This window comes from Phocoena sinus, chromosome 2, assembly GCF_008692025.1.
Source record: "Phocoena sinus isolate mPhoSin1 chromosome 2, mPhoSin1.pri, whole genome shotgun sequence".
NCBI classification, from domain to species: Eukaryota; Metazoa; Chordata; class Mammalia; order Artiodactyla; family Phocoenidae; genus Phocoena; species Phocoena sinus.
The window spans coordinates 99,122,694-99,145,863 of record NC_045764.1 but is presented as its reverse complement, the minus strand read 5'-3'; the positions used below and the strand labels follow the sequence as shown (position 1 = coordinate 99,145,863).

At 37.7% G+C, this 23,170-nt stretch overlaps 1 protein-coding gene across 4 annotated transcripts in view; it reads right to left on the bottom strand.

The window, feature by feature from the left end:
* Window positions 1-23,170, bottom strand: part of AQR (aquarius intron-binding spliceosomal factor) — a 119,290-nt gene that overhangs the window by 30,714 nt on the left and 65,406 nt on the right. For all 4 annotated transcript variants that reach the window (XR_004348719.1, XM_032624670.1, XM_032624671.1 and 1 more), the window contains exons 25-31: window positions 14,957-15,092; window positions 12,861-13,070; window positions 10,933-11,070; window positions 6,780-6,851; window positions 5,243-5,430; window positions 4,370-4,541; window positions 2,274-2,444 (exon numbers count right to left, since the gene is read on the bottom strand). Coding sequence is in view for 3 of the 4 variants with exons in the window: in XM_032624670.1 (XP_032480561.1) it covers window positions 2,274-2,444; window positions 4,370-4,541; window positions 5,243-5,430; window positions 6,780-6,851; window positions 10,933-11,070; window positions 12,861-13,070; window positions 14,957-15,092 (1,087 nt within the window). In the remaining variant the exon portion in view is untranslated. The remainder of the gene's footprint in view (window positions 1-2,273; window positions 2,445-4,369; window positions 4,542-5,242; window positions 5,431-6,779; window positions 6,852-10,932; window positions 11,071-12,860; window positions 13,071-14,956; window positions 15,093-23,170) is intronic.

The following is a 23,170-nucleotide window of genomic DNA, read 5'->3' as shown; positions in this document are numbered from 1 at the left end:
ACTGATCAGCTTTCTGTCACTATAGATTATTTTGTTGCCAGTTCTAGAATTCCATAAAAATGGAATCATAAATTAGAAGTTCATACCTTTTTACTGGTGAATAGTATTCCACTGAACGAATATACTACAATGTTTATTCATTCCCTTGTTCACGGAATTTGGGTTGTTTCTAGTTTAGGGCTATTTTGAATAAAGCTGCAATGAATATTCATGTCCAAATATTTTTGTATAAATACACTTTTATTGCTCTTGGATAAATATCTGGGGGTAAAATTGCTGGACCATGTGGGTGTTTATAAGAAACTGTCAAACTGTTTTCCAAAGTTGCTGTACACACATTCACTAGCACTGTTCCAGTTCCAGAGTTCTAGTTGCTCCACATCCTTGCCAACACGTGGTATACTGTCAATCTTTATAATTTTAGCCAGTCTGTTGGATGTGTAGTGGTGCATCACTCTAGTTTTAATTGCATTTTCCCTGACAACTAGTGATGGTAAGCATTTTTTCATGTGCTTATTGTCCATTTGTATGCTGTCCAATTCATTTGCCAATTCTGTATTGGGTTGTCTATATTTTACAATGACTTTTATAGGAGTTCACATATTCTGGATATAGTCCTTTGCTCTTATGTATGGATATTACACCTGGAAATTCTGTGGTCATCCTGACCATGTGGAGCGCTTGTCTGAGAACTGGGCTCACAGATTGAGGACAGCAGAGCAGAAAGATGAAATGAACCTTGGTCTTTCATGACATCGTTGAGTCACACTGTAACCTAACCTGGAGCCACACTACTTTCATCTTCTTGTTATGAGAGAGAGTAACTTTCCTTATTGTTTAAGTTTTTCTATTACTCATAAATAAAAGGCCTCAGACACTGAGGTTCTTCTATTTCTAAACTTCCTATATTTCAAAGTTATTAGTTTCTCATTTTCACTCTCTATATCCCTTATGGGGTGTTCTACAGTGCCTGTTCCTCCCCATTCCTTTTAATTTTGTCTCCATTTCTTTGATTTTGTTTTGTTTTCTGCCAGTTCACATTTCATCTCTTCCTGGGTTCTTCAATTTCTCTGTTTTGTAGCCTTCCCTCACAGAAATGCATACTTCATTAAGTATCTTAAAATTCATACCCAAATATGCATTCAAAATTTTCATCTATTCTAGGCCAACATGTTTTCTGGAGAATGTTATCTTGTCAATTAGTTTGTTCGGATGCTCTTTCCCTCATTTATAAATTGAGCTTGTGCTAGTTTCCTTTTCTCCTCTACTTTACCACTGATTAGGTGGGTCTCTCAGATTAGCTATGCATAAGAGGTTAGGTTAGGGTGAGCAGAACTTTCTTCTAAAGGCTCAGTGATTTTAACAACAGATGGTTCTCTTTTTCACTGTTACTATAGAGATGGTGTATTTTTTTCAAATATAGCTCATCTGTAGTCTTCTTTGAATCAGTGTGGAACCAGGAAGGCTTCTGCTCACCCCAATACCCATATCCATTGTTGAATAATAGGGATGTGGCTCTTATACTTCAAAGTATGCCACCACTTTCAGAAAGTGTGCTTTTGCTGGCACTTTCAAGACCCTAAATTCTCTTCCCATTTTTTCTTCTTGATCTTAGTCACATGTCCTTTCACGAAAAATGGAATTTGTTTTTTCTTCCTCCCATTTTTCTCTTACTTGTGGATGATTTCCAAGAAAAGGTAAAAGAGCTTTTATATAGCTATGTTCACAGCCAAAGTCCTAATTGCATCATTACTAATACTATATTTATGTTTGTTATTCTTTCTAATTGACAAAATCAAGCATCTTCATTTTTATTTGTAATTACTCCATCATATCACATAAAGAAGTATAAAAAAAATCCTAAGGTCTGAATGTACTTTATGATTTTCCTTTATCCTCAAGAAAAAACACCCCCCTAAACACACACACAATAAGAAGCAGTACAAATTATACCTTTGTAAGACAAACAAAAGAAAAAAATGCTACAATTCCTATTTCACAACAGAAAGTTTCAGAAACATTTATTTCTGATTACTGTCAACAAAAATCTTCAATGTGATAGTTGAGACAGACGTTCACAGCAAACTAATAACACTGTCAGATAGAATTGCCAGAGAATGATTTAGAGTTCCTATTATTTCATTTTCTCACATATTTTAAAAGGAGATAGCAAAGAGACAAGGTAGAACAACATAAACAACTCATAATAAATATAAATCTTTCCGTCTTGCCAACAACATGAATAAGAGAACATATTATACTTGTAAAACTACCTTATTTGGTCTTCCAATCAATGGATTGCTCCCGCATCGTCTATTGATGATGTCACGAATAAGATGCTTTTGTCCATTATATGTTGTTAGAATGCTAATCTTGTCAGCAGGGTAACCAAGTAAGCACATGTACATAAAAAGTGCCACTACGTATTCTGCCTCTCCAAGATTCTGTAATGAAAACATTAATCAGATTGTGTATTTATTTCCCTTTATTGAAAAAACAGTTAACTAGCACAATTTGTTCATTTATCACACCTCAAGAAGTGAACAGTTAATATCTTGGACAAGTGAATACCTCTCATAAAACTGAGCAATAACTTATCCTAAATTAACAACGATAAATAAAAATAGAGTATGTGGTAATTACTTCCCTTTAACATTTGCAATATATTTGCAATACGTGGAACAATCATAAAATAAAAGTCACCAACTTAAAGGCTTAATATTTCTGGGACCACAACAATCACAATACAGATCAATAATATCCTGTTATAGTGTATTGCAACTATAGTTATGGAAAGAAATATTAACATAAAGAAGCAAGGTAACTATCTTAGAAGCCAGCAGAAAATCCAGTCTAACATATACATCCAGCAGTACCGTAGTTGGCTCTCAATTTTTACACAATGCTTTTCCTTTTTCCTTCATACTTCTTAGTTTTTGTGTGTGTGTATTATGTTCGTTCCCTCACTAATGGTTGCCACCTCTACCAGACCACTTCAGATGGGAAGAGGATGTGGCCTCAAATTGATCATCCTGGCCTGCTGTGACCTTAGAGGGTCTAGGTAAAGATGGATGGGAAGGAATTTAAGACCAAGACTTAAACACACGTGAGAGTGAGAAAGCATACACAAGGCTGCTAGTCCAGTTCAACAGAGACGAAATTGAAAGTAACAGATGACAGAAGAAAGTAAAATGAGAACATAAACATAACATGAAAATCAAAAAGGACAAGAAGCTGGATTTCATGTAAAGGCAACAGGAAAATTACAGGAAGACCTTCAGAAAAATCATTTGTATTCTGGTGACACACAGCTTCAGTTAACTCTTCATCTAAATTTTCTCATTCTTTGGAAGACAGGAGCCACATGACTGTGTAAATCTTTCCATTTTCTATATTGATAACAAACTACATTTATCTAAGCATCAGCTAATATAGATAAAAGAACAAATCTTTTGGTGCATATGCTGCCAGATCTTTTTGTAGAGATTATCTGTACATATTTCTATATGTATGTTTTGCTTTTTAAAAAGCAAAACGGGATACTATAGATACACTTTGCAAGCTGATTTTTTCATTAATATAGCATAAAAATTCTCCCTGTCAGTAAACCAAGTTATAATGTCACCCTTAGTGGCTATTCAGTATTATATGGAATAGGTAAAAGTGTAATTAAGGTTGTTTCTCCTTTCAAAAATAATTTGCAATAAAAAAAGATGTGATGAACATTTCAGCATATAAGTCCTTGCAAATTTGTCCATTTTTTAAAGGATAAATTCCTATAAGTGAGAGTATTGCTTTTAACACATACTAACAATATGTTCACCAAATTACTTTCCTACGAGCATTGCATGAATATAGTTTCCCAAACCTAACCCAACAGAGGTGAAAATATATTCCAGTGATTTATACTTGCTACAAATCTATATCTTCTTCTGTGGATTGCATATTCTAGTCCTTATTGCATTTTTCTGTTGGGGGGTTGATTCTTTTATAAGTGATTTTAAAGAGTTCTATACACATCCAGACTTCAACCCATTGTTTTTTAAAGGCTGAAAATAAATTCTGCTCTCAATCGAGCAATATTTTTCTTTATGATTTTGGTAATGAGCTTAAAAAAGAACTTTCTTACCCCAACATTATATATTCATCATTATTTTCTTCTTTTTTAGTATGTTTATATACGTTTCTTTTCTTTGGTGTATATATCTTTAATCCATCTGAAATGGAAAATTGTGTGTTGTGTGTGAGGTGGAGATCTAACTTTGCTTTATTTAATGGTTTGTCCAAGTGGTTCAGTAATACTGATTTAGGTAGTAATTCAGCCAGGAAAATGCAAAATAAACTTAAAAGTTTCCTATTTTTTTCTTACCTGATAAAAGTAAGGATTAGGCTCAGATTCTCCAACTCCCTGAAAATCTTCAACATTAATGAGCTGGAAGTCATAAAGCAAGCCGGCATTTGCTGTACTAAACTCAGGCAAGAGCTGCACGTGGGGTAAGTTTCCTAGATTCTTGTATCGCCAGTTGTAGAGGTTGCATAAGCTTTCAAAGACAAATCCCCCCAAAACAGGAAATATTAGCATTGTAAATCCCCTTTTAATATATATAAGGGGGTTTCTAAGGGATGGGCTCTTCCTGTTAATTTTCATATTATCCACATTGTGCTCTTTTTAACAATAATGCTTTTGCAACCTTTGTCTCCCTGTAAGTAACCAAATCAGAAGATTGATGATATTACAAGAAATGATAGCTCCATTACGTTCTCTGAGGTAAATGCTACCTTTATTCCTTAAGTAAAAACATCAGGGAAGAGTCTGCACAGTGAAAAAATTTTTGAGGTAACTATGAGAGGGGACCTGTACATTTCATGAACTAAGAATTAGTGTGTTCTCCTCTTGTTCACCTCTAGCTTTAGATTTCAAAATGATTATTAATCGTATATCTTTTGGGGGCATGAAAAAAAGGGAGGTAACAGTGAAAAGAAGCTCTTAGCTGAGAAGTCACTTAAACTAATCTCAATGAATAAAATGAAGGATATAATTTGGTCAATTCACACCCCATGCTGAAGGTAATAAAGGTACTTTCCAATTTGTAGATTTGTATCCAGGCAAGTTCCTGGATAACAGATAAGAGTCTATACAGAAGATGTTATCGAATACTTGGATCATCGAAATGATGTCCTTAAATAGAAATAATATCCTACCATCCACCCTCCCTGCCCCCTGTTGCCCTGTCTCCTTTACCTTGCTCTGGCCCTCCCTTGGGCATCGAGGTCCACAGTAGGAACTCCAACTCTGACAAAGCGAGTGAAGAGAGATTGCTCCATGTTTGAATACTTCTGGAAGGCCATGTTCTTAATGACTGGAGGTAACTGGTGATGATCACCAATCATAATCCAACGTTTTAGTCGGCTAAAACCATCCTGAGGATTCTAGAAATAAAAAGTGAGGAAATGGCAAAATACTCTAATATATTACCCTGTTAATCTCCAATTTATTGCACAAGATTCTTGCTATTCACAAGATGGCTTTAACAGCTTATTAATTCTTGCTCTTCCCCAGTTCCACAGAAAAGAATCTGGCAAATTTACAGAGCGACTTGTATGGGTACCACTGCTCTTGGCTGACAGTGTGTGAGGGAGGATGGAGGGATTGAGAGGCAAGCATGGAATTACCGTACTTTAATATGCAGGGTAACCCAAAGAGGTCTGGGAGATAATTAGGTCTGGTCATAATTAGGCAAAGGGTGCACAGAAAGAAACAGATGCCCAAGCCGGGAAATGGAAAGATGTCAAAGTAAATACCTTGTATCACAATTACGCCAAGAGCCAGTTTGCGAACCCCCCAAGGCAGTAGAAATTATACCTTCTTTAATTTCCTACACTGATACTTCAGTTTCCTACTCTGTCTCCTTGTTCCTTGTAACATATTCTGATAAAATACAAGTCCCAAATAACTTGGCTTTATAAAACAATTTTCGGAACCCAATTTATCTATAAATTAGAGTAGCCTCTATTCTTCAATTAGGAATTCCACATTTTGTTTTTTATGCTCCATAGTAAAGACTATTGTAAAATAAGAAAACATTCTTAAATATCATTTTTCTAAAAAAATTCAGGCACAAAATAAAGAAAAGCCATGTACCCAGGGATCAAAAACAATTCCAGAAACAACTCTAAATAAAAGAAATGAAAAAGAAGCTCATCTTCCCTCCAAACTGCCTAACAATGTAATTTTCTTGATTAAAATTACTGTCTTTTTAAAACTTAGAGATAAACTATGAATTTTTAAATAGTGCTCCCAAACAATACAAACTACTCAATAACCAGTGAATAGATTAAAATAGAATACCAAACATAATGAAGTTAAGGAGAACACATAATCATAGCATTAGCACCCCCAAACTGGGTAGTTTTCTGATGCTACCCCCCAGAATTCTTAAAACTTTACTTTTTAAAAAATAAATTTATTTTTGGCTGTGTTGGGTCTTCGTTGCTGCATGCGGGCTTTCTCTAGCTGCAGTTGCAGCAAGCAGGGGCTACTCTTCATTGTGGTGTGCGGGCTTCTCATTGTGGTGGCTTCTCTTGTTGCAGAGCACGGGCTCTAGGTGCACAGGCTTCAGTAGTTGTGCCACACGGGCTTAGTTGCTCCGTGGCATGTGGGATCTTCCCGGATCAGGGCTCGAACCCGTGTCCCCTGCATTGGCAGGTGGATTCTTAACCACTGTGCCACCAGGGAAGCCCAAAACTCTACGTTCTTTGTCTCAATCTCAGTATCTTACCTGTAGAAGAAGAGGTATAAAAGTTTCTATCTCCAGAATCTGAGCAGCCTCTTCCATTAAAATGTTGTCATACTGAGAAAGGGAGAAAAAAGAAAGCTTGTCAAAAAGAGAGCTTGAAAGCCAAACAGCTACCACCATGACCGTAATAAGCATCCCCAAACCCCTCAAATAGTTCAGATCAAAATAACAACAAATTATTCAAACAGAAAGTTCATGATCTTCTTTACCATTATGCTACTGCTTCTCCAATTCAAGTCTTTAACTTTAAGGAAGTGCCCTAAACATACAACTCTACATTAAGGAAGCCTCGTTTATCATTTCTTGGATTGAGATTATCAATTTAGTTATTTTCAGTTCAGTTTTGAAGTTCTATATAAGCAAGAATCAACCTATGATTATATATGAGGTCATTTCCATTGGTACTCTTATCCTAGGCAGTATTTTGCAGTAATGTTTTTCCCTTATGAATCCTACTTGGTACTCAACAATCTCCTTTTGTTCCCCACCCCCAGCATTCAATCCATCACCAAAGCATGTCAATTTTACCTTCAAAACTCCCTCTAGAATCTATTTGTTTTTCTACATTTCTACTACCACTGCCACTCTAATCCAGGCTGCTACTCTGACTACTGCCAGCAATCTCTTTACTAGTCCCTCTCCTTCCTGTCTTGCCTCCCCTAAACCACTCATATAACAAGTCATCACATGACGTCACCTGGTTTCTAACCCTTCATTGGTTTCCATCTGTCCTAGGAAAAAAGGACCCTTAATGTGGACTGTAAGAGATGTGTTAACTAGGGCCTGTATTCAATCTGGCCCCTGCCTTCCTCTCATACTTTACATGTCACCTTCCTCCTTACTCACTAAGCTTCAACTACATTGACCTATTTCATTTTTCTCAGAAATGGTAAAACCATTCATGCCTCAGGCTCTCTGAACATGCTATTTTCTCTTCACTTTTTGTCTGCTTGGCTCTTTCTCATTTTTAAAGTATCAGCTTAAAACCCACTTTAGCCAGGCCTTCTCTGACCTCTCAATCTAAAATGGGTTTCACAGTACTCTGTGCCTTTGTCTCATAGCACATCACAATTTATAATTCTATCTGTATATTTATATACTTGTTTGATGCCTGAATCTTCCCTCTAGCCCAGTTTCCAGGAATGTTAGGCACTGCACATTTGTAAAATAATGAAAAGTCTTTCTCTAACCTAAGGAAATTTCATTCTTTCTTTCATGTAGCTCTTCTTCTATGTGCCCAGTTTTCTTCTAGATTTATTCCCAACAGGTTTTATCTTTTCCCTTCCACTTCTAATTCTGATTGCTACTTATGATAATATGATATCCTATTCCTTGCTTTATCGGTAAAATACTTTCTTTGAGACTTTCACTAAGTCCAATTCGAGTTCCTTTGTTTTCTATTTTCAAAATTTTCTCCCCTTATTTTGTTTTCCAAGGAAGTGGAAGGTAGGGGGAGAATATTTGCTCTTAATACTTAATTAACTCTTTTTTTTTTTTTTTTTTGCGCGGTATGCGGGCCTCTCACTGTTGTGGCCTCTCCCGTTGCGGAGCGCAGGCTCAGCGGCCATGGCTCACGGGCCCAGCTGCTCTGCAGCATGTGGGATCTTCCCGGACCGGGGCACGAACCCGTGTCCCCTGCATTGGCAGGCGGACTCTCAACCACTGCGCCACCAGGGAAGCCCCTAATTAACTCTTTTAAACTAACTGTGTTCATATATCCTCTAATTTCTGTGCTACTCATTTTACCAAAATATGCTTATATTTGTTCAAAACTGGTAGCTGAGCTGGATTTCCACTGTACATGATAAAGTTAAGTTTCAGTTCTGCACTGTTTCTATCGAAACTACCTGAAAGTTTTAGGCATGTGGATGGGTGTCTTCTCTAGCTCTATCTAATGCTAAATTTCCCTATTACAATGATTAATTAGGTCATCCTGGTAGGAACCTAGGAGAAGGAGGGGTTCAAAAAGCCATGTTTTCTCATAAGTTCCCACGTGGACTCTGAAGGTGATAGACACAATATGGAAAACAGAGTGGAAGCAGCTCAAAGACAACAGCTTAAAGAGCCTCTTTCCTGAGAAATAATTCTGCAAATCTAATGTGATTTAACTTATAAAAACATATCAGGCTTCCCTGGTGGCGCAGTGGTTGAGAGTCTGCCTGCCGATGCAGGGGACACGGGTTTGTGCCCCGGTCCGGGAAGATCCCACATGCTGCGGAGCGCCTGGGCCCGTGAGCCATGGCCGCTGAGCCTGCGTGTCTGGAGCCTGTGCTCCGCGACGGGAGAGGCCACAACAGTGAGAGGCCCGCGTACCACAAAAAAACCCAAAAAACATATCTATAAAAAATAAAATAAAATAATAAAAATTCTCTGCACCAGATACATTTCATAAGTAACTAACACCCTAGAATGTTTACTGAGAAGCTGTCTTTGCTTAAACTTGGATGATTAATGAATAGGTTTTATGGGAATTTACTGTGGCTCTGCTTTGAAAATTAAAAAAAGATTTCTAATTAAAAAAAACATATCTATAGATTCTGTTAAAAAGGAGATTTTAATCACAAAGTAAAATTATGAAACAACTATACTGGGTGTTTTAAGGAAGGAAAAGAGTACACAAATGTGCTTGCATGTCTCTTTGGGGACAGCACAGAATCAAAATATATGCCTAATGGAAATTTAACATTCTTTATTGATATAAATGAAAGGTCAAAGGAAATACTAGAAGAGTTGAAAGATTAATTAGAGCGTAACAGGGGAGTAGGGGACTGCCTTTTTTTAACGTTAAGTAGAGCTACAAAGTTTTTAAGCTCTTACATCAGATGCATGTGTTAGTTTGATAAAAATAAAACTTCAAAATTAAAAACATAAAAGATGTAAGGGATACTATCAGCACTCATGTTAACTATCTTTAGATGTATATAGCACAATGTAAGAAAATGATCAGTGGAAATGTGATAAGCTACAAGTAATGTTTTGTAGAATATGCATGTGAACAACTGCATGAAATGCTCTATTTAGACTGCATCATTTCCCTGTATTATTAAACTGATATAATTTAATATCAATCCAAAGTATATTTTATGTGTCAGCCCCAAGAAAAAAATATTTAGGTGAAAAATTCTCACTAATATGCAAAAGGTAAGTTCACACCACTAGGTAAGTTCACAGTACCTTTTAATAAATTATCATATTTGTCCTACCTTGCAACTGAGGAAACTTTCATCCAAGATAACAATAATTCTATCACCTTGAATTTATTTAGCACTTATCTTCCAGTGAGCTCATAACATTTAAAAATTGTCAGTTATTTTCATCAACAACAAATGCTTGCGCTAACTTTAAATTCAAACCAGTACACAAACACTATAACTAATGACAGAAAAAAGAGTTGCAGGGAAGTTAAATGATGTGCATTAAAATCAGAGTTTAGTCAGTATCAATAGCAAAGTCACAAAGTGTCTGCAAATTCAAATTTACTGCTCAATGATTACATTCCATTTCAACTGAGTAACAAGTAACAGGCTGTCTTGCCCTTTAGCTCTCCAGTCCTTATCTTAAGATGAAGTCATTTAAATATCTCCTTTGACAGTATAAATAACTGTATTACACATCCTCACATAGATGGCTTTTTATTTACTGAATGAACAAATAACTGGGAGTGGATGTGTGCTTAAAAGGTAAACAAGTGTACAGATTTCTAATAGGTGAAAAACGTTGTCAAATATTATTTGTATAAAGCTTTTACTTCTGTTTGGAGATTTTTTTAAACATAGTGAAAATAAATTAATGTACCTTAACAAGTATTAGAAGTTAGTTAGACAATCATGTGGTTATAATGTTACTTAAAGGACATATGTCTGATAACTAAATTTAGAAAAATTAGATTTAGAGTTTACTAATCATATAAACATGGGAGGTTATCATCACTTTTAAAAGAGACATTTTAAAGTAATTATAAATGCAAACTTCAGTGAGAAGCAGATGTCCAAGGGAAATGGCCTAGGGAAGGGAAGGGAAGGGGAGGGGAAGGGAGGGGAGAGAAGGGGAGGGGCGGGGGAGGGAGAGGGGTGGGGAAGGGAAGAGAACTAAAAGCTGCATAGATGAATTAAGGAACTAAAATATAAGTCTTTACCTTGAAGCCTAACTTGACTAAATCATGTCGTTTTAAGGCAGCATGAGTACAGGTCATAGCAATGATTTTGGCTTCTTTCACCAAAAGGTATTTAGATCTGTCTAGTCCACTTCGAAGCAGTTCGGAGGCTCTAAACTCCTATGGAAGTGGGAGAACAATGAGATATTATTTTAGGAAAATAAACAGCTCATGCATACATTCATACAATCCAGTTTATGAGACAATATGAGAAATTAATATAAATATCTCATAAACTAAGCCTAAAGAATCGTAATTCTGTCCATAATTAATAAGGTACTAATTGAGTTCAAATAACTGACAGTCAAGCTACAATTTGGACTGTTTTTTTTGGTGTAAGATAAAATATTTACAGTATCAACAAAAATACTGAATAAAATATCCATCACCATTGTGTCTATATTACTCAAGGTCTCTCCAGGAAAACAGAAACTACTTCAAGCATTCATAACAAAGGGAATTTATTGCAGGGAGCTCGTTATACAGGTGATGGAGGAGCAGAAAAGCCAACCAGGGAATGGCGAAGTAAGCCAGAGACTGGCAACAGCAGGAAATTATGACCATTCCTAGACTAGGAAGGATAATGAGGAGGAAGTGCTATCAGAGCCCAGAAACTAGGGTACCAGAATAAGCTGGAACTGCAGTGGGCCAGGCCAGCAGAAACTGGAGCCATGGAAGAGACGAAACCTCAGGCCGAGAGAGCTGGTGCAGAAATATCCTGGCTTCTCTCTTTATTCTATTTTTGCCACATTTCTCATTGGCTAAACCCAGACAAAAGTCAGCTGACATGAGAGGCTGGGAAATTAAAACTCCAAGGACCAGTCTCAGCCCTGACCATGGCAGAGGATCCCCATAGAGGAGAGGAGGGGAATGGACAGCAGATGGACGTGAGGAGCAAACAAGCCGGTGCAGAGCACCTAATATCAAGTTTTATCACATCGGAACATTATATCATACTTACTTCAGACTTTTAAACATTTTTTTTTGTTTTTTAAAAAATAATTAAAGCATCACAGGTACAGGTGGAGGTATCCTGTATATATCCTTCTTCCCACTCTCTCCCCAGGCAGCTACTAGAAATTATATGTTTTTATCCTTTTACATTCTATTTATATAATCATACTATAATACTGTTTTGCAGGTTTTAAAATTTTATTTATCATTATCATACTACATATGTATATACATTATTTATTTATTATTCTGTACCTACCATCCATCCATCTCTATCCACCTAACTCACACAATACATCAGTGTTTACTGAACATCTATTACGTGCCAGATATTGTTGTAGGAAGTAGGGATAAAATCATATCTAAAAGGTACAAAGACTAAAAAAGACACAGTCTTTGCCCTTTTTATATGAAGTAATCCTAAATGTTCTTACTGAGGAATCTGAGCCTGAATGCGATCCTTTTACAGCACTGCTATAGTCTTCCAATGATGTTTCCAATAAGGAATGAGAAAACTATGAAGCATCCCAGGGCTCCCTGGGTTCCAAATATATTCTTCTCTGTCCCCTTTATATAGTGGTGATTCTTATTTCACCTTAATAATCAGGAACAGTCATCCTGGCTAACATAGCAACCTCATTTTTTGTTTACAGATCAAAGGCATAAAGAACTTAGAATGGCCAAATTCCAAATCAAAGAACCATTGTTAAATCTCCTAATGAAAGCATTCTTTTCTTAAATACTAAGACTTTCACACCAGAAAAATGGGGATTCAATTCATATCTTAATTTTTACTTATTTCTTCAACTAGAAAAATAAGTGTTTCCAATAATCTCACTTAAAAGCAATAATCTGGTTTGCTAGATTTGAATATTCCACTTACTACATTTTAAAAAAAACAACAAACTAAGCTTAAAACCTTTAAAGGAAAGTTAAAAGAAGTTGAGAACCCTTACCTCAAGCTGAGTAAAGATTTTCTTAATATGCCTGAAACATCCTTCAGCAATTTCCATGTCTTCTTCATAAGATCGGCCTTTAAAAATGGGTTGAGGGGCATTTGCAAAGTACTCATGAAAAGGGAAGAAAGTAGAGACTTCAGTAACATCTGGCAACGTGTTACCTTTATTTTTCACTTTGCTGATATACTCTTCCCAACGAGACATTACCTGTAAGAAAAAAAGAGACTTGAGGTTAAATTTGCCAGCTCTTATGTTTTAAATAATAAAATAAAAAATGAATTGAGTGAAAATAAGATTTGGTAGGTAAAAGGAAAAGAAAAGCAACCTTTGACCCAACAGGACTATTGCTTATCCAAGTCACTGACAGACTGCCCTTCTTTTATAAAAGTAACCTTTAAGACTGTAGGAAAAAAACCTCTTTGATAAAAAATGTATGGATGGGATGGGAAAGAACCTCAGGATCATCTCATGGGACTTTATCTCAGACATTTCAGATTTTCTATGCATATTCAAAACAATTTATTATTGATGACCAAAAAAAAAAACCAAACCTCTCTGGACAAAGAAATTCCTCATTTTTTCACTATCTCAGTTTCTCTCCATATATGGTTAAGTTCAGCTCTAGTAGCTTTTTAATCAATTTAGCACTTGTCAACCCTTCTCCTAGACCTTCATAATTTTTCCAATTCTCTTTAGCATACTTATAAAGAACTTCTGGTTAAGCTGCGTATATATTTGAAAGCTCATTTTATGACTTTTGTGACATAAGTAGTTCAATTACCTCCTGCTATAAATGTTAACTATGGCTCTACTCAGTTCCTACTTAATCTCCATTTTTGTAATTCTCTCAATTTTTCTGTTATAACTTCAGTGTTTCTCAAAGTGTGGTCCTTAGAAAGAATATCTGAAAAGCTAAATAAAAATGTAGATACCTGGTGCCACACCTTACTAAAACAAAGTCTCTGGGGACAGAGCTTGAGAATTCCCTTTTTAAACAACTTTCCCAATGTGATTATTGTGTGTTCAAAACTGTGAGGCCTTCTGAGGCCTCCAGTTCATATTTCTCAAATTTATTACTTAAGGTTCTATAATTTATATATTATTTCTATTACTTTTAAAACTAGTTTTCACTGAGAGCCTAGTGATTTTTATTTTGTGACAAACATGCATTTAAGCATGATCTTTACTCCATTATTCAAAGTTCTCAACAGTCTGAGTCTAATGCAGACAACTTTGCAAGATCATGCATATGTCCCATGTTTCACAAGGAACCATGAAATCAGCTCATTCTGAACGGACTCAACTGGTTTACCTGCTTATAATGAGCATAAACTCTTTTTTTCATATATATTTTACAATTTCAGTGTTATGATTTGTACCTAAAACATACAAATAGCATTAGAACAAAGAGAACAAATACAGTTATACATAAATCTTCATTATTTATGCTTAATCCATTTAAAATTATTAGTAAACCAGTTGACTTTTAAAGTTTATTTTTATTTATTTTATTTGGCTTTATATTTCTCATTAATTTTCACACCCCCAAACAACAGCAAAAACATGCCTCTAAATTGAAGTCAAAGAAATTTTAACTTAAACTCCTACTTTGAAATTAATTCTAAAACAAAATGTACTTCTAGAAATTTAAAAAGGAAGTATGTTTTTCTCCATTACTTGATTAATATGCATAGCAAAAGCAAGTTAAAGAACTGTATTTGTTACCACTGGGTAGCTAGACTGGTTATAGTTCTATAGTAATGGAAAAAAATGAAAACAAAAAAAAAAGAGAGAGAGAGAGAGACTAGAAACTTTGCCAATAGCAAGAAAAAAAGAAGAAAAAAGATTTTAAAGTAGCAACATTGGCCTTTCACTGAATGAGTCATCAAGCAAAGTTATTTAGCAAAGAAAAGTGAAGAGAATAGGAAATACAAACATTTAACACTCACAAATATAGCTTTGGCAATAGCATATATTTTAATCTACTCAATAAAAAAGTAAGCTTTCAAGAAAGGATCTCCAGAACCCATCCCAGTTTCCAACTGAAGACCATATTACAATAAAGTGTGATTGTAAAACCCTTAATCTCTTACCTGATATAAGAAGAAATAGCCTGCAGTTTCACAAGTATACGAAGCATCTCCTGGAACCCCTAGACTCTTCTGCAATCGTTTGACTTCTTCTAAAAGCTCTATTCTTCGAGCTAGGACATAATTAACTCTTCCATACCTAAAAATTTCAATTAAGCAAAAAGGCAAAATTACATAATGAAGAGACTTGCAAGGAAACTGTCAGCAAAATATTGAAGAAAATCATAACAGAAACGATAAATGGCCAAAGAGAAAAAAAGAACGGTAGAAAACATACGTTTATATTTACTATAAGTAAAAGTTCTTGAGTTATTTTATACTAAAGCTACTTAAAATGTACCCTATGGATCAGGGCTGATCTGCAAATGTGTTAGTGGTCTGTGAGACAGGAAAATCAACTACATTACTAAACACACCTCTAGTTTGGCTTTTTTTTTTTTCTTCATAAAAAGACCTTCACAAAAAAGGAAACACTACAGTGTATTCAGGTGCTAGTTCATCTCATAACAGACCAGAATATAGTTTACAGATTGGCTACTCTTAATAGCACTATCATAAAAGTAGATTAGCTCTAAAGGTTTTGAAAACTAATTTTAAAATTTATTTGATCATTCTTTGGCATAGAGCATGCAGCTTGGCATCTGGACCAAGTATGTTCATAAATGTTTGCTGAATGAGTAAGAAAACTAAAATTTGGAGAGTACCCGGCCCAGAGATAGGTAGTTAAGAAAAAAAAGTGGAACCAGAATTGGATCCCAAAGCCTATGTATACTCTTTCCACCATAAAAAGTGCCTCCTTCAATCCTTTAACACTAATTAAAAAAAAAAAAAAAGAAGCAACATACAATGGAATTCTATGTAATATTTGCTCAATTATTCTGTAAATCCAAAACTATACTAAAAAAAATCTACTAATTAATTTTAAAAAGCAAGTACAGGAACACCTCATTTTACTGTGCTTCACTTTATTGCACTTTGCAGATACTGCATTTTTTACAAATTGAAGGTTTGTGGTAACCCTGCATTGAGCAAGTCTTTCAGTGCTGTTTTTTCCAACAGCATTTGCTAACTTCATGTCTCTGTGTCACATTTTGGAAATTCTTGAACTATTTCAAACATTTTCATTATTATTACATTTGCTATCTGTGATATGTAATCTTTGATATTACTATTGTCATTGTTTTGGGGTGCCACAAACCATGACCATGCAAGACGGTAAACTTAACCGATAAATGTTGTGTGTGTGTTCTGATGTGCTCCATCAATTGGCCATTCCCCTGTCTTTCTCCCTCTCCTCAGGCCTCCTTTTTCCCTGAGACACAACAATATTGAAGTTAAGGCCCATTAATAACCCTACAATGGCCTCTCAGTGTTCAGTTGCATGTCTCACTTCAAATCAAAAGCTAGAAATGATTAAGGATAGGGAGGAAGGCATGTTGAAAGCTGAGACAGGCCAAAAGCTAGGTCTCTTGCACCAACAGTTAATGAAGTTGTGAACGCACAGGAAAAGTTCTTGAAGGGAATTAAAAGTGCTATTCCAGGGACTTCCCTGGTAGCGCAGTGGTTAAAACTCCGCCTGCCAATGCAAGGGACGTACGTTTGATCCCTGGTCCGGGAAGATCCCACATGCCGTGGAGCAACCAAACCTGTGCACTACAACTACTGAGCCTGTGCTCTAGGGCCCATGAGCCACAACTACTGAGCCCGTGTGCCACAACTACTGAAGCCCGTGCACCTAGAGCCCATGCTCCACAATAAGAGAAGCCACCACAATGAGAAGCCCACGCACCACAATGAAGAGTAGCCCCCGCTCATCGCAACTAGAGAAAGCCCACGCGCAGCAACAAAGACCCAACACAGCTAAAAATAAATAAATAAATAAAAAATTTTAAAAAGTGCTACTCCAGTGAACACACGAATGATAAGAAAGTAAAACAGCCTTATTGTTGATATGAAAAAAGCTTTAGTGGTTTGGACAGAAGATCAAACTAGCCACAACATTCTCTTAAGCCAAAGCCTAATCCAGACAAAGCAAGGCCATAACTCACTATCTTTAATTCTAGTAAGGTTGAGATAGGTGAGGGAGCAGCAGCAGAAGGGTTTGAATCTAGCCAAGGCTGGTTCATGAGGTTTTAGGAAAGAAGCTGCCTCCAAAACGTAAAAGTGCAGCGTGAAGCAGCAAGTGCTGATGTAGATGCTGCAGCAAGTTATACAAAAGATCTAGCTGTGATAACGAAGGTGGCTACACTAAACAACAGATTTTCAGTGTGGAAAAAATACAGCTTTCTATTGGAAGAAGATGCCATCTAGGACTTCCATAGCTAGAGAGGAGAAGTCAGTGCCCATCTTCAAAGGTTCAAAGGACAGGCTGACTCTCTTGTTAGGGGCTAATGCTGCTGGTGACTCTAAGTTGAAGCCAATGCTCATTCACCATTCCAGAAATCCTAGGGCCCTTAAGACTTATGCTAAGTCTACTCTGCTTGCGCTCTGTTAATGGAACAAAGCCTGGATGACAGCACATCTGTTTACAACATGGTTTACTGAATATTTTAAGCCCACTGTTTGCACCTCCTGCTCAGGAAAAAGATTCCTTTCAAAATATTACTGCTCATCAACAATGCACCTGGTACCCAAGAACTCTGAAGGAGATGTACAATGAGATTCATGTTGTTTTCAGGCCTGCTAACACAACATCTGTTCTGCAGCCCATGCATCAAGGAGTCATTCGACTTTCAAGTCTTATTATTTAAGAAATACATTTTGTAAGACTATAGCTGTCATAGACAGTGATTCCTCTGATGGTTCTGGGCAAAGTAAAGTGAAAACCTTCTGGAAAAGATTCACCATTTTAGATGCCATTAAGGTCATTCATGATTCACTGGAAGAGGTCAAAATATCAAAATTAACAGGAGTTTGGAAGAAGTCGATCCTAACCCTCCTGGATGACTTTCATGGGATTAAGACTTCAGTGGAGGAAAAAAAACTGTAGTTGTGGTAGCAGTAGCAAGAGAACCACAAGATGGGACTGAATTACCTCAATCTCAAGATAACACTTTAACAGATAAGGAGTTGCCTCTTATGGGAGAGCAAAGAAAGAAGTTTCTTGAGATGGAATCGACTCCTGGTGAAGGTGACATGAAGACTGTTGAAATAACCACAAAGGATTTAGAATATTACATAAATTTAGTTGACAAAGTAGCAAAAGAGTTTGGTAGGATTGACTCTAATTTTGAAAGAAGTTCTATCGTGGGTAAAATACTACCAAGCAGCATTGCCTGCTACAGAGAAATCAAGATTGAATCCACATGGCAAACTTCATTGCTGTCTCATTTTAGTAAGCTGCCATAGCCCCCCCCCCGCCGCCTACCTTCAGCAACCACCACCCTGATCAGTCAGCAGCTATCAACGTTGAGGCAAGACCCTCACCAGCAAAGATTACAGCCTGTTGAAGGCTCAGATGATGCCTAGCATTTTTTAGTAATAAAGTATTTTTTAACTAAGGCATGTACATTGTTTTTTTAGACATAATGCTATTGCATGCTTAGTAGACTATAGTATAGTGTAAACAATACTTTTATATGCACTGGGAAGCCAAAAAGTCCATGTGACTTGCTTTATTGTGATATGCACTTGATTATGATGGTCTGGAACTGAATCTGCAAAGTCTCTGCGGTATGCCTGTACACAATTATAAATAATAGCATAGTTACAGATGATTACTGAAAAAGAGACTAATAAAAACTTGTTTGGGAGAAGTAGCATTATGAGTGATCACTCCCTCTCCGCTATCTTACTAGATACGAAAATTTTTGTTTAGGGAAAGTGATATTAATTTTATTGTGAAACAATAGTCACTATTTTTCTTTTTAATTATGCCAAAGAGAGAAATATGAAATAAATGAACAAACAAGCACACACATTATTAACAAGATCTGGAGCTTGACTTTCCTATCAGAAAGCAAAAAGTACGTTTTTCCTGAGAAACATAGTAGCACCTGAAATCATTTTAAAATTCTGCTGCTTTTCTATTATAATATCTTTAAATACCAGGAATTGAACTGTACCACACTTATAATTACACTATTTAGCATACCATGAGTACCCATACATTCGATGAATTATGGATTGGTAGATTTTAGAGTTGAGCCCACTTGTGTAAGTTAGGTTTAATAATAAGAAATACCCATGGGAAGAACTCAGGGAAGCATTACAAGCTGATCCAAAATTAAGAATCTACAGCCCTAAATAAATTAATGTGTTGATCTTGCCCTCTGACTTTTCAGAAGCTAAAATATTTTGGGAGGGGGACCTTCAAGATGGCAGAGGAGTAAGACATGGAGATCACCTTCCTCCCCACAAATACATCAAAATTACATCTACATGTGGAACAACTCCTACAGAACAGGTGAACGCTGGCAGAAGACCTCAGATCTCCCAAAAGGCAATAAACTCCCCACATACCTGGGTAGGGCAAAAGAAAAAAGGAAAAACAGAGACAAAAGAATAGGGACGGGACCTGCACCAGTGGGAGGGAACTGTGGAGGAGGAAAAGTTTCCACACACTAGAAGCCCCTTCGCGGGTGGAGACTGCGGGTGGCGGAGGGGGGAGCTTCGGAGCCGCGGAGGAGAGCGCAGCAACAGGGGTGCGGAGGGCAAAGCGGAGAGATTCCCGCACAGAGGATCAGGGCCGACCGGCACTCACCAGCCATAGAGGCTTGTCTGCTCAACTACCGAGGCAGGTGGCGGCTGGGAGCTGAGGCTCGCGCTTCAGTCGGATCCCAGGGAGACGACTGGGGTTGGCTGCGTGAACATAGCCTGAAGGGGGCTAGTGCACCACAGCCGGGAGGGAGTCCGGGAAAAAGTCTGGAGCTGCCTAAATGGCAAGAGGTAGTCTGCCTGCTGATGCAGGGGATACGGGTTCGTGCCCCGGTCCGGGAAGACCCCACATGCTGCAGAGCGGCTGGGCCCGTGAGCCATGGCCACTGGGCCTGCATGTGCGGAGACTGTGCTCCGCAACGGGAGGGGCCGCAACAGTGAGAGGCCCGCGTACAGCAAAAAAAAAAAAAAAAAAAAAGGCAAGAGGCCACTGTTTCGTGGTGCGAGAGAAGAGGGGATTCAGAGCACCACCTAAACGAGCTCCAGAAACGGGCGCGAGTCGTGGCTAACAGCGCGGACCCCAGAGACGGGCATGAGATGCTAAGGCTGCTCCTGCAGCCACCAAGAAGCCTGTGTGCAAACACAGGTCACTGTCCACACCCGCCTCCCCTTCCCAACCCCTGGGAGCCTGTGCAGCCCACCACTGCCAGGGTCCCGTGATCCAGGGACAACTTCCCTGGGAGACCACATGGCGCACCCAGGCTGTTGCAACATCACGCCAGCCTCTGCCGCCTCAGGCTCACCCCATATTCCAATTGTAACTAGCACACCTCTCCCTCCCCCCGGCCTGAATAAGCAAGAGCCCCCTAATCAGCCACTGCTTTAACCCCCTCCTGTCTGGGCGGTGAACAGATGCCAGAGGGCAACCTACATGCGGAGGTGGGCCAAAATTAAAGCTGAACCCCAAGAGCTGTGCAAACAAAGAGAAAGGGAAACTTCTCTGTGAAGCCTCAGGAGCAGCAGATTAAATCCCCACAATCAACTTGATGTACCCTGCCTCTCCGGAATACCTGAATAGACAACGAATCATCCCAAAATTGTGGTGGTGGACTTTGGGAGCAACTGTAGACTTGGGGTTTGCTGTCTGCGACTGATTTGTTTCTGATTTTTATGTTTATCTTAGTTTAGTGTTTGTTATCATTAGTGGATTTGTTTCCTGGTTTGGTTGCTCTCTTTTTTATTTTTATTATTTTCTTTATTTTAATAACTTAAAATATATATATATATATTTTTTCTTTCCTTCTTTCTTTCTTTTTTTCTCCCTTTTATTCTGAGCCATGCGGCTGACAGGGTCTTGGTGCTCCAGCCTGGTGTCAGGCCTGAGCCTCTGAGGTGGGAGAGCCGAGATCAGGACATTGGACCACCAGAGGCCTCCCAGCCCCATGTGATATCAATCGGCAAGAGTTCTCCCACAGATCTCCATCTCAATGCTAAGACTGAGCTCCACCCAACAGCCAGCTAACTCCAGTGCTGGATGCCCCATACCAGACAACTAGCAAGACAGGAACACAACCCCACCCATTAGCAGAAAGGCTGCCTAAAATCATACTAAGTTCACAGAGACCCCAAAACACAACAAATGGACACAGCCCTGCCCTCCAGAAAGACAAAATCCAGCGCCACCCACCAGACCATAGGCACCAGACTCCTCCACAAGCCACTGAACCAACCTCAGCCACTGGGGCAGACACCAAAACAACAGGAACTATGAACCTGCAGCCTGCGAAAAGGAGACCCCAAACGCAGTAAGATAAACAGAATGAGAAAACAGAGAAATATGCAGCAGATGCAGGAGCAAGGTAAAAACCCATCAGACCAAATAAATGAAGTGGTAATAGGCAGTCTACCTGAAAAATAATTCAGAGTAATGACAGTAAAGATGATCCCAAATCTTGGAAACAGAATGGAGAAAATACAAGAAACGTTTAACAAGCACCTAGAAAAACTAAAGAGCAAACAAACAATAATGAACAGCACAATAAATAAAATTTAAAATTCTCTAGAAGGACCCCATAGCAGAATAACAGGCAGAAGAAGGGATAAGTGACCTGGAATATAAAATAATGGAAATAACTACCATAGAGCAGAATAAAGAAGAAAGAATGAAAAGAATTGAGGACAGTCTCAGAGACCTCTGGGACAACATTAAAAGCAACAACATTAGAATTATATGTGTCCCAGAAGAAGAAGATGAAAAGAAAGGGCCTGAGAAAAGATTTGAAGAGATTGTAGTTGAAAATTTCCCTAACATGGGAAAGGAAATAGTCAATCAAGTCCAGGAAGCATAGAGAGTCCCATACAGGATAAATCCCAGGGGAAACATGCCAAGACACATATTAATCAAACTATCAAAAGACAAATACAAAGAAAAAATTATTAAAAGCAGCAAGGGAAAAGCAACAAATAACATACAAGGGAATCCCCATAAAGGTTAACAGCTGATCTTTCAGCAGAAACTCTGCAAGCCAGAAGGGACTGGCAGGACATGTTCAAAGTGATGAAAGGGAAAACCTACAACCAAGATTACTCTACCCAGCAAGGATCTCATTCAGATTCAATGGAGAAATTAAAACCTTTAGAGACAAGCAAAAGCCAAGAGAATTCGGCACTGCCAAACTAGCCTTACAACAAACACTAAAGGAACTTCTCTAGGCAGGAAACACAAGAGAAGGAAAAGACCTACAAAAACAAACCCAAAACAATTAAGAAAATGGTAATAGGAACATACATATCAATAATTACCTTAAATGTAAATGGATTAAATGCTCTAACCAAAAGACACAGACTGGCTGAATGGATACAAAAACAAGACCCGTATATATGCTGTCTACAAGAGACCCACTTCAGACGTAGGGACACAAACAGACTGAAAGTGAGGGGATGGAAAAAGATATTCCATGCAAATGGAAATCAAAAGAAAGCTGGAGTAGCAATTCTTGTATCAGAAAATATAGACTTTAAAGACTATTACAAGAGACAAAGAAGGACACGACATAATGATCAAGGGATCAATCCAAGAAGATAACAATTGTAAATATTTATGCACCCAACATAGGAGCTCCTCAATACATAAGGCAAATGCTTACAGCCATTAAAGGGGAAATTGACACTAACACAATAAAAGTAGAGGACTTTAACACCCCACCTTCACCAGTGCACAGATCATCCAAAATGAAAATAAATAGGGAAACACAAGGTTTAAAGGACATATTAAACAAGATGGACTTAATTGATATTCATAGGACATTCCATCCAAAAACAACAGAATACACTTTCTTCTCAAGTGTTTATGGAACATTCTCCAGGATAGACCATATCTTGCGTCACAAATCAAGCCTTGGTAAATTTAAGAAAACTGAAATCGTTTCAAGTATCTTTTCCGACCACAATGCTATGAGACCAGATATCAATTACACGAAAAAAACTGTAAAAACTACAAACACATAGAGGCTAAACAATACACTACTAAATAACCAAGAGATCACTGAAGAAAATGAAGTGGAAAGCAAAAAATAACTAGAAACAAATGACAATGAAAACATGACGACCCAAAGCCTATGG